Here is an 18,893-nt window from a genome sequence, read left to right on the forward strand (position 1 = left end):
AATTGCTTCTTTTTATACACAACACCCACACCCCACCAGGGACACTGACTTCTCTCTGAGCCTTACGGCCTTAGCTATGCCCTAGTTACTCATATCTCGGGGCACCCCTGGTTTCGAGCAATGTCTTTGGGATCATACTTAGACTTAGAAACCATGTAAGGTTTATGAAAGACAACTGCAACTGGCCTGACATCTCCTTCTGGGGTCAGGCTGGCCCCTTTACCAGCAACATCCCTGCGGGCCAGGGCTGGGAGGCCCTATGACCTCAATCCAGGACAAGGTTACAGCAATGGCCCCGGTTCTCTTGTGTTCAGGCTGATCAGGGATGTGGGAATTGTCCTGGGGAGAGTCAGAGCATGTGGATTTTCAGCCTGGCACTTCCACGCCACAAGCTTTGCGACCTTGAGTATTCTATAGGAGTCACCTAACATTTCACTACATGAAGACCAGGTGATCAGAAAGGCCCCTTCGGCTCCAGTCTTCCCAGGGTCCACCCGGGCCTGATTCGCTTGTTCCAGTGATACCACTGTGGGGTGTCAGCATCGCAATGTCTCACTCATAGATCCTTCAGGTCTCCTCCAGCCACCACCCGTGTACCATGACACAACATGGCATGTACCATGGCCCGATGTCATGTGTACCATGGCATGGTGTGAAGTATACCATGAGATGACCATGTTCCATGACATGCTGTGACAGTGACCTCCCTCAGCCTCTCCCAGGCACACGGTTTTACCCCTTCTCCTAAAGCAGGTTTGCATGCCCGTCTAAAGGCAACTTAAATAGTTGCTTTTATTTCTCTTTAAAGATTACAACCTTAAAAATATCCAGTAAAATATGGTACTTCCATAAAGCATTGCCCTGAGCAAGATTAGTGCTTCTCAGTGGACACAGCAGCAGGGAACTTTGTGCATTCATGCTGAGCTGGTGGCTGTGTGATGCTATTGAAGAGGGAATACACCATCATGAGCGCTCAGTTAAATTGTCTTCTCCCTGAAATTTGAGAAAGCCACAGGCTGGGCGCGGTGGCTGACACCTGTAATCCCAGCACTTTGGGAGGCCAAGGTGGGCAGATCACCTGAGGTCAGGAGTTCGAGACCAGCCTGGCCAACATGGCAAAACCCCATCTCTACTAAAAATACAAAAATTAGCTGGACATGGTGGCGCGCGCCTGTAATCTCAGCTATTCAGGAGGCTGAGGCAGGAGAATCACTTGAACCCGGGAGACAGAGGTTGCAGTGACCCAAAAGATGTGCCATTGCATTCCAGCCTGGGTGACAGAGTGGGGGAAAAAAAGTCACAATCACAACTTAGAATTCTCTGCAAATAAATATGTTAACCTACAGAATGATGTGAAGAAATGTTTGGGTGTTTTGTAGCTCTCCTGTGTGAATGAGCTAGCCTAAAACAATAATGATAATAATAATAGTAATAATTTTTGAATGTCAAGTGGAAAAATTAGAAATAATAATTCATTATAATTATTGGAGAGTAAATGAAAATTTTTCAAAGATACTTTCTATTAACATAAAATAGAGGTTTTTCTTCACAGTCTTATTTGGTTTCATATTGATAGAATACTTAAATAATAGATTAAATTTTATATCCATAATTTCATAAAGAATGTTGTGCTTTTTCCTTTCAACAATTATGTCATATTTAAATCAGTTTGCTTTGTACCATAATCCATGGGTGAGGCAAAGAATTCTGGTAAGACTCTGTTACCAACTTAAAGAGAACACCCAACAATTAAGAAAATTCTGTACTGGAATTTTACTTTCAAAATTTCAAATAAGGGAAGGGGGCGAGGGCTGGAAAACAAACAATTGGGTACTATGCTCAATACCAGGGTGATGGGACCCACTGTACCCCAAACCTCAGCATCACTCAATGTACCCATGTAACAAACCTGCACATGTACCCCTTAATCTAAAATAAATGTTGAAAAAAAGAAGAAAAGGAAAAACAAGTGACAGGAAAATTTGAAAAAAAAAAATTAGAATAGACTTATTCCTTAATAATAATTCAAAATAAGCCTTTAGATTCTTTTAGGATAACTGTAATTGAGAATTCTATAGGAAGAGTAATTTTCAGGCACAGAAAGGGTGATGAGCAGTGACACTGTGTTCCATAAACTGTTACATTCTTTATAAAGGATTATTTATCAACATGTCAACATGTATATTATTTCATCCTATCTCTCTATTCTTTTTTCTTTCTTTCTTTCTTTTTTTTTTGAGATAGGATCTCACTCTGTTGCCCAGGCTGGAGTGCAGTGGTGCAACCATGGCTCACTGCAGCCTTGACCTCCCGGGCTCAAGTGATCCACCCGCCTCAGCCTCCCAAGTAGCTGGGACTGTAGGTGTGCACCACCACACCCAGCTCATTTTTTATTTTTTTTAGAGACAGGGCCTTGCCATGTTGCCCAGGCCAGTCTTGAACTCCTGGACTCAAGTGATCCTCCTGCCTTGGCCTCCCAAAATTTCAGGATTATAGGCGTCAGCCACCATGCCTGGTTCATCTCTTTATTTCCACATCAGTGGCTTCTACTGTTTCCTCCCCTTCCTCTTCTCCTCCCAATACTCTCGTTTTTCTTTTCGTTGCTAATTATCTATGACCTTACCATCAAGTTTCTGATTTAGTTATCCAAGGTACGTTGTTCCTCGCTGAGTTTTTTTTGACTATCCTATTTGCCATAGTTTTTCCTGATTGTATGACTACAGTGTAATGAGTGTGGAGAAAAATGGCAAAAATGCCACCACTGACCCCTCCAGTACCCAGGGTTGATGTACCTTGTGTTTATGTGTGTTTTTATTAATTCGGCAAATAATTCTTCATTTTCACTTTAAGTGTGCTTGTATTTTACAAATTAGTCTAAGTTCACCTGATTTGAACACAGGATACTAACTCCACGCACCTATTTTAGAGAGATCTCTAGCTTTTAGAAGAGATTATCTCATGGTTTCCTATGTTCATTCAGCAAACATTTCCTGCAGACCTACTGTGCACCAGGTAGTGTCCAGAACTAAAGATATAAAGACAAACTCAGAGTCCCTGCTCCTGGGTGGGGGTGTGGTGAATCACAGTCTTGAACCCACCTCCCCAAGATCCCGTAGCTCCATCACCAAACAGTTGTCTATCCAGGAGCAAGCTACTCGTCTAGCCCTATTTCCTTAGCTTGCAAATGACACCATTTCTCTTGGTTCTCTTGAATGTCCCATTTTTCTGTACAGTCAGTCTGTGATTATTGCAAATTTTTCTTGGAATTGCATGAGCATTGCTTGAGCTCACCGACTACATATTGTGGTTAAAATTAAATAGGGGGCAATCTAATAGGCAAAGCTTAACTTAGTAGCTTCTACCTCAGATTAAAATTTTGAATCTCTAGTAATATCTACCCTTTCTTTTCCCACAGTTTCACTCACATGTTGTTCATAAATCTTAAGTACGGGTTTTTGGCTCTCTGTTAGGTGAAATACTTCATTTAACTTAGCCAAAGCCAGACTTGGAGCAGCCTGGAAACACTCAAGTGTCCCTTCTTCCCAGTACACGAGGGTCTCTGTAGGTTTTTCTCTGTGTGTGTGTCTGTAGGGAGAGGAAGTTGTATTTGACTCCTCCGATGATGGTTAGGTTGCAGCACTGTCTCTTTAGCCGGAGCAAATGCTGGGATGCGCCATGGCTTTGCCTTGGTCATCTACATCACGCACGTCCCATCACTGGGCTCCAGTCTGTTGCAGCGCCTCCAGGCTTAATTTCTGTTCGTAATCTGATTATGGGGTCTGAGCTGTTTCAGCCAGCGGCCTCTTGCTTCTCATGTACCACAGGCTCAAAGACACAAGTGCCTGGTCGCTCTAGTCCTGCACTGTGAAAAATCTCAACCCAGTTTTGCTTAGACCAGACGAAGGTCGTTGCTGGCTGAGAATTAGCTGTAGAGCAGGCTGTGTGACTGAGCCTTCTGTGTGCAGCCATGTTCAGAAGCCCAGGTTTTTCCAGCTATTTGGGAGCTTTCAAATTCTCTGAGAAACAAGGTAAGGCAAGATAAACATGAAATACTCTTATGTATGGATTTTATAACATAATGAATGCTTGGGGTCCTCTATTTTGCCCTATGTATTCTCCTGTGTTCAGTTACTTATACACATTTCTCAAAAGACACTTTAAATAGCTAATTGAGTTTATAACTGAGCTTATCCTGTGACTGTTGATAATGTGAATTTTTTTTCCCTTAGTAAGTTAAAGTTATTACTAAACCACTGAAACCTTTATGTAGGAAAAATTGCAAATGCAATCAGAATGCCCACACTTTGGATCAAATTCTAGACGTGCTGCACTTTAGTTAAAATATTTTTCTAAATCAAATGCTATACATACTAAATTATTTCCAGTAGGCAGTGGTGCGTAGTGTCTTTTTATTAACTCTTCATGTGAGACAGTTTGGAAGAAGATACTGTCTTTTCAGTGGCTTTCTTCCAGCCCGGAGGAAAATACATGCTCTCAATTTAACTACCAAAGTGGTGTGGCATGTTCAGTTTACTGATTGAACAAAAATGAAACGCTAAGGTTATTTTGAGTATCATATTTGAAACTCAGCCATGATACATCAAAACTGTTTTCCAGCTCAAATGCACTATTGGGAAGTGACTTGAACAATTCAGACCTCAGATTCAGGAATTTTCTCCTACCGCACTTGATAGTTTTGTGAATTGATTTCTCTTTTGTTAATTACATAACAAGAAACTTGCATAGTTAGGAGAAAAGCTTAGATGTTTTGCTGGCATTATATCTTTCATTTTATTGTATTTCTTTAGTTGGCCACAGTTCCAAATTCCAGGACTGAGGATGTATTTTGATGGATAATGAAGTGTCAGCATCTGATATATTTTGTACTTATTTTTCCTCAGGCTTCTGCCCCTAAATATTAAAGAGCAAAAGGCACTTCCTTAGGGGAAGAAGTTTCTGTAAATGGTCTATTTGTGGTTTTCTTAGTGAACAAATGCTGTAAGCCAAAGGCTGTAAAACAGATTGCATGCCATTAGACTGGTTGTAAGTTTTATCTGTGCCTGGTTTTGATTAACCTGTTCATTTGGGATGTGTTTTTCCTGTATAGAATTGTTACCAGCTGTCTTTACATAATACATATCTTGTCTTCAAAATACAAATAAATGGTTATTTTTATTAGTTGTTATTGTTTAGATTTTAATGAGAGCAAAAGACACAGTTGAGTTGTCCTTTGCTCTTTAGACCCCACCCCCATTCTTTAAAGGCATCTCAAACATTTCTCGTTACCTGGACCAAAATTGCTTTTTTTCCTCTCTATTCCTGAGTATATAGCTGTGTTATTTAGTATTTAATTGCTTTGAGTTATTCTTGCTGCCATAAAAAATTTAAATGGTAACATTGAACTAACTATGTTAGAAGTATTATTGTTATTATTGTTGTTATTATTTTCATTTACCCGTGGAGTATGTTGGCTGCTTTCTGGAAGAGAAAAGCAAAACTTGCCTATGTACATTTCCATGTGGAATCTGATTCTTAGAAGGTGTCATTTTTGCATTTCTATTTTTTGTTTGGTTAACGGTTTTCTTTTTCTTAAATTATATGTCCAAAAGGAGTTTGGAGAGTTTTTTCTCATTGGATTTTTAACAATTTGCATAACTATTTCAATGTTACATTATTTCTTTTCCCTTAGACTTCAACAAGAAAAACTTAAGCTTCGTTGGATTCCCACGTCAAAGGAAAGTTTCAAGGTAAAGTAGCCTTGTCTCAACGACTGTGAAATTTTGAAGATTTGTTGTAGCTTTTAAAATTATTCTCTTGAATGTCTAACTCATGAGTTTAAATGTTTGGCAATATGTTTTCTATTGATTTATTAAAATTTATGAAGCAAAGGAATCTTTGTATTTAATTCTGTTTATGGAAACTATTTGGAGAACAGAATCTGGGTGTCTCTTGTCATTGCAAACTTTTAAAGGACTATTATCTTTTCTTTCTCACACCTGCCTCTAAGCAAGCACTGTCCTTTTGCAATCTGTCCATCAAAGAAGGGAGCTAGATTCTTTTTAGAAATGGTTTAAACTTGTTTCTCCTCCCTCTTCCTTCCTCCTTGCTTCCTCTCCTCCCTCCCTCCCTTCCTTTTTCCATAGACATACATACACACACATCCATCCATCCATCCATCCATCCATCCATCCATCCATCCGTCCATCCACCCATTTGAGTTATTCTTCCCTGGTCTTTCCATCTCTCTCTCTCTTAACCTTTCTGTACTTCCAATCCCCTTGGCCCCAGAATATTATGGGTGCTAATTTGATTGACCTAATGTGCTACAACTCCGTGACTCATCATCATGGATGTAAGAGAACGTGGAAATGAATGCCTGTGCCATACACAGTAGCTGTATCTCAGGTACTTTTTAGTAGATTGTTGCCTATATTAATAGAGTTTGATATTTTCAGATGGAGGCACAAAGTTGTCCGCTACACAGTCAGGCAAAGGTCTCAATCTGTGCTTTACTATAGTGGCTTTATTTAATTTTTACACACAATATCATCAAGCAGCACATCTAAGTATAAGGTTAATTAGAGCAGTGATGATCCAGAGTCATCAGTGAGGCTGTCTTAACTGACTCACAAAACGTTACTTTTTTAATGGGATGTATCCATCATCTATATTTCTCATCTTGGCCGTTTTTTAATAGGATCTGAGGCTTGGTTTCTTTCTTTTTTTGATGGGGGGGGACGGTCTTGCTCTGTCGCCCAGGCTGGAGTGCAGTGACGCAATCTCGGCTCACTGCAAACTCTGCCTCCCAGGTTCACGCCACTCTCCTGCCTCAGCCTCCCGAGTAGCTGGGACTACAGGTGCCCGCCACCACGCCTGGCTAATTTTTTTGTATTTTTAGTAGAGATGGGGTTTCACCGTGTTAGCCAGGATGGTCTCGATCTCCTGACCTCATGATCCACCCGCCTCGACCTCCCAAAGTGCTGAGATTACAGGCATGAGCCACTGCTCCTGACCCCAGCTTGTTTTCTAATATGTCCCTAGTAGGTTGATTTAACTGTCATGGAGCTAATAAGTGATTAAGGAAACAAGAGACAGGAAGGCATTCCTTATTCAAGGATAGGAAAAGCATGCAATATGAAAGTCACACACGTCAGTGGACAGAGACTCAAACAGACACAGCTGTTCTCAAATCATGGGTGTTACGTCATGCATACCTAGTAAAATGACAGCCTATGTGCTATGGTGCTAAGTGTAAAATAGGCTGGAGGTACAAGAGCCTGCTTCCTTAAAAGAAATCTAGTCAACCAGACACCAGCTAAAAGAGACGAAAATATGAGCTAAAGGGGCTTCGTCTCCCGTATCTTGTAATTTAAACTTCAGTAGGGGAATGAACAGATTGTGGAGGAGACTTACACTGTGTGGGTGCTGCACAGTCCTTGTAATAGTAGCATTTCCACGTTGTGAAAAATAGAGATGATAACAGCGGAGTATCCTGCTCTCCCTTTAATAAAATTCCCCCTGTTGCTACGGGTAGGCATTTAAGTAGGTTAATGGGACACATTTAAAAGAAAAATTGTCATGGAAGCAGGGGGCATTCTCTTCTTAGAAGCAGAGGAAGGGGGGTGGTGGCACAAACAATCAGTCCTAAAGAATGAGCGCTGTTTCAAGGGAGACAGAGAGTTGGATAAAAATCCAAAAGGTGTTTCTCACTGTTAGAAAGCTAAAATCAGAATGCAGAAAATGAAGTGGACAGCACTAACTTTAGTATCTATGGAGAGATGCCTCCCTACTGAAACATAGGCTCTTACTTTTGGTTGAGCTCTAGTGAAACACCAAGGCCTGCAGAGGTTGCCCCTGCAGGCACCCCTTTGTCCCTCGGGGGGTGACTGAGGAGGAAGGGCAGGATCCAGCATCTGAGAGCTCCATGCTTTTGGGGTCACCAGTCCATGTGCGTTAGTAATGGGCCCTACCAGTCTCCCTGCTCTGGAGCCTCTGGGTCAGAAGAAGCAGAGAGGAGAGGAGAGTCCGGACCCTCCCAGGTGCTTGTGTTTCATCAGCGTTAGATGAGCCGGAAAAGGTGCTCACCGATGAACCGTCCTGAATTTTACAAGCACGTCTTACCTGTGTTTTCACTGATGATCGGTGCCCTCAGGTAGAGAAAGTTCAGGGAAGAAACACGATTTTTTTTTAAAGAAAGAAACTCGATTTCACATGTTGATTTGAGGGGTCTTGCATCAATCACAGCTTGTGGCACCGCCTTGAGCCAGAGCCACACTTTCCAGCCCAGTCTGCCTGCTCCCGCTCCTCCTGCCTGCTCATCTGCTTTCTCAGAACGCCCCAGTCATTTAGCAGGAGCAGGGGAGAGAGTCAGGGGAGAGAGGCAGCGGAGACAGGACCAGAGGGTGATGACAGCCGTGTGGACTCAGTAATAAATGTTTACCTGGAAGCTGCAGATTCTAAAATCGATACTTTACAAACACGTGCAATTACACCAGTTTTTCACACATGTATGCAAGGTGAGCGAAGGTGCTAAGGGATGATGTGTTCCAAATTATGTCCTGTCCAAAGATGAAAGAAGGAAAGAAAGGAAGAAAGGACAGGAGGGAGGGTGCGATGGAAGGGAGGGAGGAGGGGCTTATGACTGATGTTATTGACCGTATGCTCTTATAGTTATTCTCAATGTTTGTAATGATTTTACCCCTGGCCGTCACATCAACTTTGCATAAAAAGTACACAAAAAATACTTCAGGGTGAATTATAGTATTCATTTGAAGTGTTTTGTAGTAGTCGTTCATTCATTCAACATATTTTAATTTTTTAAAGATAATTTTTAATTCAATCATTTAATTTTTTAACAGACAGGGTCTCACTCTGTCTCCCAGGCTGGAGTACAGTGAAATGATCATAGCTTACTGCAACCTCAAACTCCTAGGCTCAATGGATCCTGCCACCTCAGCCTCCTGAGTAGCTGGGACTACAGGCTTGTGCCACTGTGCCTGGCTAATTTTCCTTTTTTTTTTTTTAAGAGATGGGATCTTGCTATGTTGACCACGCTGGTCTCAAACTCCTGGGTTCAAACAATCTTCCTGCCTCAGCCCCCAGAAAGTGCTGGGGTTAATGAGGTGTGTAATATACTTTGGGTTCTGGTCAGGATAGGCAGTGGGTCCAGGTGCTCTGCCCTGAGGACATGACCAGTCAACTGAGGCCCAGATGAGGAGTGAGACGAAGCCACAGGACGGCAGGAGGCTGGTGGGGAGAGAGCTCAGGCGGAGGAAACAGCATGTCGAGTGAACCACATCAAGAAGCGTCAGAGACTTTCCTCTTAGAACTTGGGTTTTCTTTGGTTTCTGACCTGCCATCAAAAGGCTGCACTTCACGTGGTGCTGGCGCTATCTGTAGTGTGTTTGGAGAAAATAAGTGCCCGTGGAGCCAGGCAGTGTTCGGTGATGACTCGTAAAGCTCACTCTGTACATTCAGCGGAGTATTTAACTCAGGGACACTTTCTTGCTTTTCATTAGTGGCTCCATTGAGCTTTCTGAGAAACAGAAAAAAAGAGGAAAATAAAGGCACACAGATGTTTATTTCTGAAAATAAAATACAGCATTTGTACCCCAAGTCAGTGCTCCACAAGCTAAATATTTCAGGGATTGCATTATTTCACTTTAATGTAGAATTTTTTTTTTCCTGAAAATATTTTAGTTTCCCAAAGAAAGTACAGAGCTTTGTCAAGATGTTTAAATTAGCAATTAAATAATCAGTTAAAATAACATGCCATTCCTTAAGTCAGGTACATTTCTGCCATTATTTAATTTTTTGAGGTTTCTACATTGAAAGCAGTAGTTACTGCCTTACAATTCAGTGTTTAGAAGTCAGTGCTAATTCCAAGTTTCTGACTAGGCAGGTGTCCTAGGCTCTTCCAGCCAATCTGGAATGTGGCTTATGAAGCCTAATTATTCTCTAGACTTTTCATTAAATAATGTGAACACTTACCTGTGGAGTGTAAGCTTTGCTACATTGGATATGGAAAGACAAAGATTTCAGATGGGCTTGGTTCTAGGAGCGCGGGATGGCGGCCACGCTTTGGACTGTATGGAAGTTCTTTCCGTGTAGTTTACACAGAGGGTAGAGCTTATTCAGCTGTCCCACTTACACAGTACCCACAGCGGCTTCCTGGGTCTCTTCCTTGGCCTCTATGGAAATGCACCCGTACAGGGGGAAGGTCAGCTTCACAGGGAGTCTTTTTCATGCCCATCTTTTACCCCTCTGGAGGTCACACTGACCTTGAGGAACTGCAGTTCCCTGTTTCCACAGGTTTGTTTTCTTCCTTCGAGGCAGCAGCACCCTCTGCCCTGCCTGCTCCGGGCACATCAAAGACGGAGTTGTGTACACAGCAGTCTTGGGGTGACTGTGGCTGGTATTAAACTAGGAGACGAATTTGAATCTCATCTCCTCTTCTTGTCAAATATGAGTCTTTGCACAAATCACGTAACAATTTCTGGATCTGTAAACTGAGGATGGTACTAGTTCCAGTGTTGTGCTGCAGCCTGACGTGCGTGCCTCTCTCCCGACTTTGAGTTCAGTGAGTCCTGTGGGAGCCTGAGATCCTCCATGGTGGGAGTGTTGGCACCACCAGTCAATACTACAAAGCAGGTGCCAGGTGGAGGGTCTGGGTGGGCGGGGCAAGAGGTCAGGGCCATTTGTACCTTTATCAGCACCCCGCTGAGGAGTTCATACCTCCTAGGGTCTTGGGGAGATAATTAAGGAGATACCTGGGGTGTGCTTAACATGGGGGAAAGTCCACAGTAAGGGCTCATTTCCTTTATTATTCTCCTCTTTCATTTCCTCTTTTATTCCAACACGAGTCTTCATGAGGCTTTCCAAACTTTTGACCATGCTTTGATGCCTTGGTTGTTTGAAGGCATCTGTTACTTTAATGTAATTTTAACACTGGAGGACAGGGTGTAGATCACCTAGACAAGTTACTGATTTTCTGAAGAAGAAATTGTAGCGCAGAGAGGTTGAGTAATTAATACAAGCTTGCACAGCTATTCTTAGGTCAAGAAGAGGTGGTCAGTCTGAGTTAAAGCACACGACTCCCAGTTCAGCAATGTCTTCACACACCACACCACCCGACAATCCTGCTGTAATTACTTAGTTGCACAAAACATCACAATATTTACAGAAATATAAATACGTGAAAAAAGTTACCAATTTACTCCCCAATATAAAATGTTTTACCTGCGATCTATGTATACATATTTAATGATGTGGAACAATATCATAATTTTTATGTTCTGCATTTTTTCACTTATATATCTTTATTTAAACGGACTTAACTTTATTAATGGAGTAATTTTTAGCTTTCAGAAGGAGTTCTCACTCGAAGATAAAGATCAGCTCGCTAACCGCAAAAGAGGAACTGATGCTAAGCTTTTAGTTGCACTTCCTAAAGGTAAGGCTGTTCCTAAGTGACCAACCAGGTCTAGGTAGATGCTATTGTGTTGTCCGAATTTCCTTGAGCAGAACTCTCTCCCTAACCTCCAGCTTACAGTCTCCTTTGCGGCCCTTCCTGCCTCCTCCAAGAATTAGCTTCAATTCCCTGCCGTCTCCATGCATTTTTAATCCTCACCTTTCTACTCTTTCTTGCCCTTTAATTTTCTACTCTTTCTTGCCTTTTAATTTTAGTTTTCTTTTTTTTTTTTTTTTTTTTTTGAGACAAGAGTCTGGCTGTCTCCCAGGCTGGAGTGCAGAGGTGCGATCTGGGCTCACTGCAAGCTCCGCCTCCCGGGTTCACGCCATTCTCCTGCCTCAGCCTCCCGTGTAGCTGGGACTACAGGCGCCCGCCACCACACCCAGCTAATTTTTTGTATTTTTAGTAGAGACGGGGTTTCACCGTGTTAGCCAGGATGGTCTCGATCTCCTGACCTCGTGATCTGCCCGCCTCGGCCTCCCAAAATGCTGGGATTACAGGCGTGAGCCACCGCGCCCGGCCAGGGCTTTTGCATTTAACATCTTGTAGCTTCCCTGCTGGGCTGCGAACAGCCCGTTCAGACTATATCATGACCATCTTTCTTCTTCCCCAGGCAGGCACTCACATGTGTTTGGTGAATTACTGTTTCCACTGGTCAAGGTGCACATGCAGTAAAATGTCTGCACCACTATAAACCAATTCCCCCTAGTTTTTCCTGTGAAATGATGGAAACATCGCCTGGTCTTTGTAACTGTAACAGCAGCACAGGGAACGATCATTGGTCCAGGCTCACTTCATCCTGACTGAGCTGTGGAGACCTTCCAGGGGAAGAAACAGATTTGATGGAAGGGCAGATTTTTTTCTACTCTGAAAGAAAAAGCAAAAAGCATGCCCCAAAGAAATTAGACCAAACAACATATTCTTTTAATAGAAAGTAAATCCAGTAAAAAAGGCCCACTGCTGAATTGGAATACATCTGAGGAACTGAACGGATGATGGGCCAGGGCGTAGTCTGATGAGGGCGGATGTCTGAAAGACTCCGGGGATTTGGCCTGGTGAGGAAAACCCAGACAGGGACATGTGGCAATTCTCAAGAACTGACAACACTGTCAGCTGGAATATAGCTTTATTCTATGTCGCTCCAGAGGCAAAAGTAAGAATAATGTATAGAATTACAAGAAGGCAGATGAGATTTCGTTTCAAAAAGAAAATTAATCGTTCATGCCACCTGGAAATGAGGTGATCCACACTGTGCTCGCATCAGAGTTTTCAAGGCAAGCCAGTGGCCTCGTGTCCAGGTAGGACGGGTGCAGGTGGGGCGTAGGACGGGTGCAGGTGGGGCATAGAACGGCTGTCAAATGGAATGACTCTGCCGATGTTTAGGACTCTCTGTGAAAGACCAAAAAAACCAGTTTCATCTGAGCCAAACTAAAGTGCTTAAAACCTATGCAGATGATCAAAACAAAGTATAAGAATGAACAAATCGATATCAGCAATAGCTGAGAAGAGTTGATTAGGCGAAGTTCTACATAGCAGAGGTTGTTTCTACCAGTCAGAAGCGTCCCTCTTTCCCCTTCTCTATCCCAGTTCTTTCATTTGATGCATAATACCACAGGCAATATTACGAGCAGAAAAATCAAAAGCAGTATGAAATGTTAGGTTCCTTAAGGTTCAATAAATGGTAACTTCATCTGTAATAAACTTTTAGAACACCTAAGCTTATTAGCCAGTTGTATTAAAAATTTTCTCATAAATGATTATAAAAAATAATTTTTACAAATCGAAGATGATGATTTCGTGTATTCACCAGATTGATGTTTCTAAAGTAACATGGTCCCTTAAATCCTTAAAACATGCTTTAAAAGCGCCAGTGCACCCGCCGGGCAAGGCGGCTCACATCTGTAATCCCAGCACTTTGGGAGGCCGAGGCGGGCGGATCATGAGGTCAGGAGATCGAGACCATCCCGGCTAACATGGTGAAACCCCGTCTCTACTAAAAATACAAAAAATTAGCTGGGCAAGAAGTCCCAGCTACTCAGGAGGCTGAGGCAGGAGAATCGCTTGAAACCTGGAGGCGGAGATGGCAGTGAGCCAAGATCATACCACTGCACTCCAGCCAGGGCAACAGAGCAAGACTCTGTCTCAAAAAAAAAAGGTGCCAGTGCCCCATGTCCCCTGAATTTCACCTAAATTCTCTACAGTCTTATTTCGTATATCTTTGCTTTTTATGAGAAAAAATAGGAAGATTTGGAAAGACCAGCAATTTCGTTGTTTCTCTGATTTAACACATGTATTAATGATTGTATGTGTCAGCTCTTAGCAATATTATGTTAAAAAGGGATTTGGTTATAATTTTATTTGAATGACATCAAGTTTTATGTGTGATAAGTTTATAGAAGTCTCTTTCTGTTCATTTCCTGTGAAACTGGGCATTAAAGTGGTTGTTACTTTTTCTCTACAGGACTTCCTGTAAGTGTGTATCACAAACAAGTAATCAAGGGATTAAAAATCTTTACCTATATAACTTCTATAATATTAAAAAAAAGATTTTTTGTTTAGGAATTGTGACGTGGACCAAATATATTACTCCACTTTCTTTAGCAGCTTTATTAAGATGCAGCACACATACCATGCAATCCTATCCTTTGAAGTATGCCATTCGGTCGGTTTTAGCAATTCACAGAGTTCTGCCTCCATCGGCACAGCCAGTTTTAGAACATTTTCATGACTCCGTAAAGAAACGCTTTAGCCGTCACCCCTCCCCTTATTCCTCTAGTTTGTAATTGCTTGGTTTATGAGCTGCTTGTCTTTATATTAGTGGCTGCCATCCAAGAGTAAAAGTGAAAGGGCTTTACTCCTGTGGGAAGTAAGATCAGAATATTCCGGATCTGGCCTGGGCTCTTGGGCTGTGGCGTGAAGGAGGAGAGAAGTGTTCTTGGCAGTACCGCTGCCACTTATATTTCTTTGGAAGGTTCTACTGTGCTCACGTTTGGAGGACTGAACTCAACAATGTCTTAACCAGAAACCGTCTGTTTCTTAGAGCTAAGGGAATAAACTGTTTCCTAAGAAAAGCACCCTGCAGACCAAATTGTCCAGAATATTGGTGTTATATAGTCTTATTGCAAAGCATAGTAGGTGGTTGTAAATAACTTATGAAGTATTACAGCTCTGCTGTCAAATTTCCTTAAATCGCCTTACTTGAAAACTAACCTCCAGCTCCCATTAGAAATAACTAAAGAATCCTCCCTAACTCATTTTATGAGGCCAACATCATCCTGATACCAAAGCCTGGCAGAGATACAACAAAAAAAGAGAATTTTAGACCAATATCCCTGATGAACATCGATGCAAAAATCCTCAATAAAATACTGGCAAACCGGATTCAGCAACACATCAAAAAGCTTATCCACCATGATCAAGTGGGCTTCATCCCTGGGATGCAAGGCTGGTTCAACATTCGCAAATCAATAAACATAATCCAGCATATAAACAGAACCAAAGACAAGAACCACATGATTATTTCAATAGATGCAGAAAAGGCTTTTGACAAAATTCAACAGCCCTTCATGCTAAAAACGCTCAATAAATTCGGTATTGATGGAACGTACCTCAAAATAATAAGAGCTATTTATGACAAACCCACAGCCAATATCATACTGAATGGGCAAAAACTGGAAAAATTCCCTTTGAAAACTGGCACAAGACAGGGATGCCCTCTCTCACCACTCCTATTCAACATAGTGTTGGAAGTTCTGGCTAGGGCAATCAGGCAAGAGAAAGAAATCAAGGGTATTCAGTTAGGAAAAGAAGAAGTCAAATTGTCCCTGTTTGCAGATGACATGATTGTATATTTAGAAAACCCTATTGTCTCGGCCCAAAATCTCCTTAAGCTGATAAGCAACTTCAGCAAAGTCTCAGGATACAAAATTAATGTGCAAAAATCACAAGCATTCTTATACACCAGTAACAGACAAACAGAGAGCCAAATCATGAATGAACTTCCATTCACAATTGCTTCAAAGAGAATCAAATACCTAGGAATCCAACTTACAAGGGATGTAAAGGACCTCTTCAAGGAGAACTACAAACCACTGCTCACTGAAATAAAAGAGGACACAAACAAATGGAAGAACATACCATGCTCATGGATAGGAAGAATCAATATCGTGAAAATGGCCATACTGCCCAAGGTAATTTATAGATTCAATGCCATCCCCATCAAGCTACCAATGAGTTTCTTCACAGAATTGGAAAAAACTGCTTTAAAGTTCATATGGAACCAAAAAAGAGCCCGCATCTCCAAGACAATCCTAAGTCAAAAGAACAAAGCTGGAGGCATCACGCTACCTGACTTCAAACTATACTACAAGGCTACAGTAACCAAAACAGCATGGTACTGGTACCAAAACAGAGATATAGACCAATGGAACAGAACAGAGTCCTCAGAAATAATACCACACATCTACAGCCATCTGATCTTTGACAAACCTGAGAGAAACAAGAAATGGGGAAAGGATTCCCTATTTAATAAATGGTGCTGGGAAAATTGGCTAGCCATAAGTAGAAAGCTGAAACTGGATCCTTTCCTTACTCCTTATACGAAAATTAATTCAAGATGGATTAGAGACTTAAATGTTAGACCTAATACCATAAAAATCCTAGAGGAAAACCTAGGTAGTACCATTCAGGACATAGGCATGGGCAAAGACTTCATGTCTAAAACACCAAAAGCAACGGCAGCAAAAGCCAAAATTGACAAATGGGATCTCATTAAACTAAAGAGCTTCTGCACAGCAAAAGAAACTACCATCAGAGTGAACAGGCAACCTACAGAATGGGAGAAAATTTTTGCAATCTACTCATCTGACAAAGGGCTAATATCCAGAACCTACAAAGAACTCCAACAAATTTACAAGAAAAAAACAAACAACCCCATCAAAAAGTGGGCAAAGGATATGAACAGACATTTCTCAAAAGAGGACATTCATACAGCCAACAGACATATGAAAAAATGCTCATCATCACTGGCCATCAGAGAAATGCAAATCAAAACCACAATGAGATACCATCTCACACCAGTTAGAATGGCGATCATTAAAAAGTCAGGAAACAACAGGTGCTGGAGAGGATGTGGAGAAATAGGAACACTTTTACACTGTTGGTGGGATTGTAAACTAGTTCAACCATTATGGAAAACAGTATGGCGATTACTCAAGGATCTAGAACTAGATGTACCATATGACCCAGCCATCCCATTACTGGGGATATACCCAAAGGATTATAAATTATGCTGCTCTAAAGACACATGCACACGTATGTTTATTGCAGCACTATTCACAATAGCAAAGACTTGGAATCAACCCAAATGTCCATCAGTGACAGATTGGATTAAGAAAATGTGGCACATATACACCATGGAATACTATGCAGCCATAAAAAAAGGATGAGTTTGTGTCCTTTGTAGGGACATGGATGCAGCTGGAATCCATCATTCTTAGCAAACTATCACAAGAACAGAAAACCAAACACCGCATGTTCTCACTCATAGGTGGGAACTGAACAATGAGATCACTTGGTCTCGGGAAGGGGAACATCACACACCGGGGCCTATCATGGGGAGCGGGGATGGGGGAGGGATTGCATTGGGAGTTATACCTGATGTAAATGATGAGTTGATGGGTGCAGCACACCAACAAGGCACAAGTATACATATGTAACAAACCTGCACGTTATGCACATGTACCCTACAACTTACAGTATAATAATAATAAATAAATTTAAAAAAAAAAAAAAAAGAAATAACTAAAGAAATAGACTCATAGAGTCCATATTGCCACAGTGGTACCACTCCGAATCACTCAAAGAAGAGTAACAGACCACGAAACAGGTAAAACAAGGGACATATGGATATGTTTAGAAGTCCTAATGTATTTGAAAGCAAAGTAGAAAATGTCTTATTATAATGGAAATTAGACCATCGATGCTTATTTATATCTGGATTGCATAATAACTACTATTACTGAACATGAACCGTATATTAATTATAATTATGACACAGCATATAATCATTGAATTATAGCTGGTGAACCTAATTTTAAAGAGCATTCTTATTCTTTTTTGTTAAGAAATGCACACTGAAGAATTTAGAGATAAAGGGGCCTCATGCTGCAATTGACTCAGATGGTTCAGAAAAAATATTATGTATATATGTACGCAGACATATGCACATATAAATATACTTAAGAGAGAGAAAAAAAGAATAAAAATAAACCCAATGTAGTAAAATGTTAACATATTATGAAGGATATCTCTTACATTTTCTGTATGTCTGATATTACAAAAAATTTTTTTGAAGTTTTAAAAACAAACCTTCAAGATTATCAATCAGAAGGTAACTTTGGTAGAACTGTAGGTAGGCTTTATAAATAAAACAACAGAGTTACAACACAGATTTCCACAGCAATGGTGACTTTCATGCATGATGTTTTTAGTACTGGCTTTATGCTAATAATAGTACAAAAACATGTTTTATATGATTAATAATAATATAAAATAATATAAAACTTGGTTTATATAATAATATAACACATATAAATCATATTTTATATATATATATTTTTTTCGAGGCAGAATCATGCTCTGTCACTCAGGCTGGAGTGCAGTGGCACAATCTTGATTCACTGCAACCTCTGTCTCCCAGGTTCAAGCAATTCTCCTGCCTCAGCCTCCCGAGTAGCCGGGATTACAGACACATGCTACCAGGCCTAGCTAATTTTTTGTAAATTTAGTAGAGACAGGGTTTCATCATGTTAGTCAGGCTAGTCTCAAACGCCTGACCTCAAGTGATCCGCCCACCTCAGCTTCCTAAAGTGCTGGGATTACAGGCACGATCCACCATGCCTGGCTATTATTATAAATAATAATATAAAACAGATATGTAATATAATACACATTAGTTACACACTAATTATATTACATGTTAGTATAGATTTGGGGAAAAGAGGCAAAACTCCAAATGTCTCTCTGTTGCTTCTTTTTGTCTTGTACCTCATTTCTTAAAATCCCGTTTCTATAGGAATGAGGCATATGTTGGTAATTAAAAATATATTTGCTAGAAAGAATAGACTGAGAGGACAGCATTTGTTTTCTAGAGAGACTTTTTAATTTTCCTTTAAAAATTCACTATAGATTTCCACTAAGAAGTAATAAGCTCACTAATACATTTAAAGGACAATTTAATTTATGAGCTCATTTAATTCCTCGGTGAATGATCAGAGAGGACCCTAAGGTGTCCCTTCAAGTACCCACTATGTTGATGGATTCTAGCTTCCAGGAGCAATAGACTTGGCATAGCTTTGCGTTGAATCTGGGCTTGACTGAGAAGAGTGCAGTGCTGGGCTAGTGGCGTCTGTGCTGTGTAACC

At 41.1% G+C, this 18,893-nt stretch overlaps 1 protein-coding gene across 19 annotated transcripts in view; it reads left to right on the forward strand.

Moving 5' to 3' along the window:
- The window catches only part of LOC101023645 (supervillin), a 275,253-nt gene that overhangs the window by 159,471 nt on the left and 96,889 nt on the right, over positions 1 to 18,893 (forward strand). For 17 of the 19 annotated variants that reach the window (XM_021943146.2, XM_021943147.2, XM_021943148.2 and 14 more), the window contains 2 exons: positions 5,690 to 5,747; positions 11,361 to 11,452. Coding sequence is in view for 10 of the 19 variants with exons in the window: in XM_021943139.2 (XP_021798831.2) it covers positions 5,690 to 5,747; positions 11,361 to 11,452 (150 nt within the window). In the remaining 9 variants the exon portion in view is untranslated. The remainder of the gene's footprint in view (positions 1 to 5,689; positions 5,748 to 11,360; positions 11,453 to 18,893) is intronic. The other 2 variants (XM_021943151.2, XM_021943152.2) reach the window with 1 other exon arrangement.

Source organism: Papio anubis, chromosome 11 (genome assembly GCF_008728515.1).
Source record: "Papio anubis isolate 15944 chromosome 11, Panubis1.0, whole genome shotgun sequence".
NCBI classification, from domain to species: domain Eukaryota; kingdom Metazoa; phylum Chordata; class Mammalia; order Primates; family Cercopithecidae; genus Papio; species Papio anubis.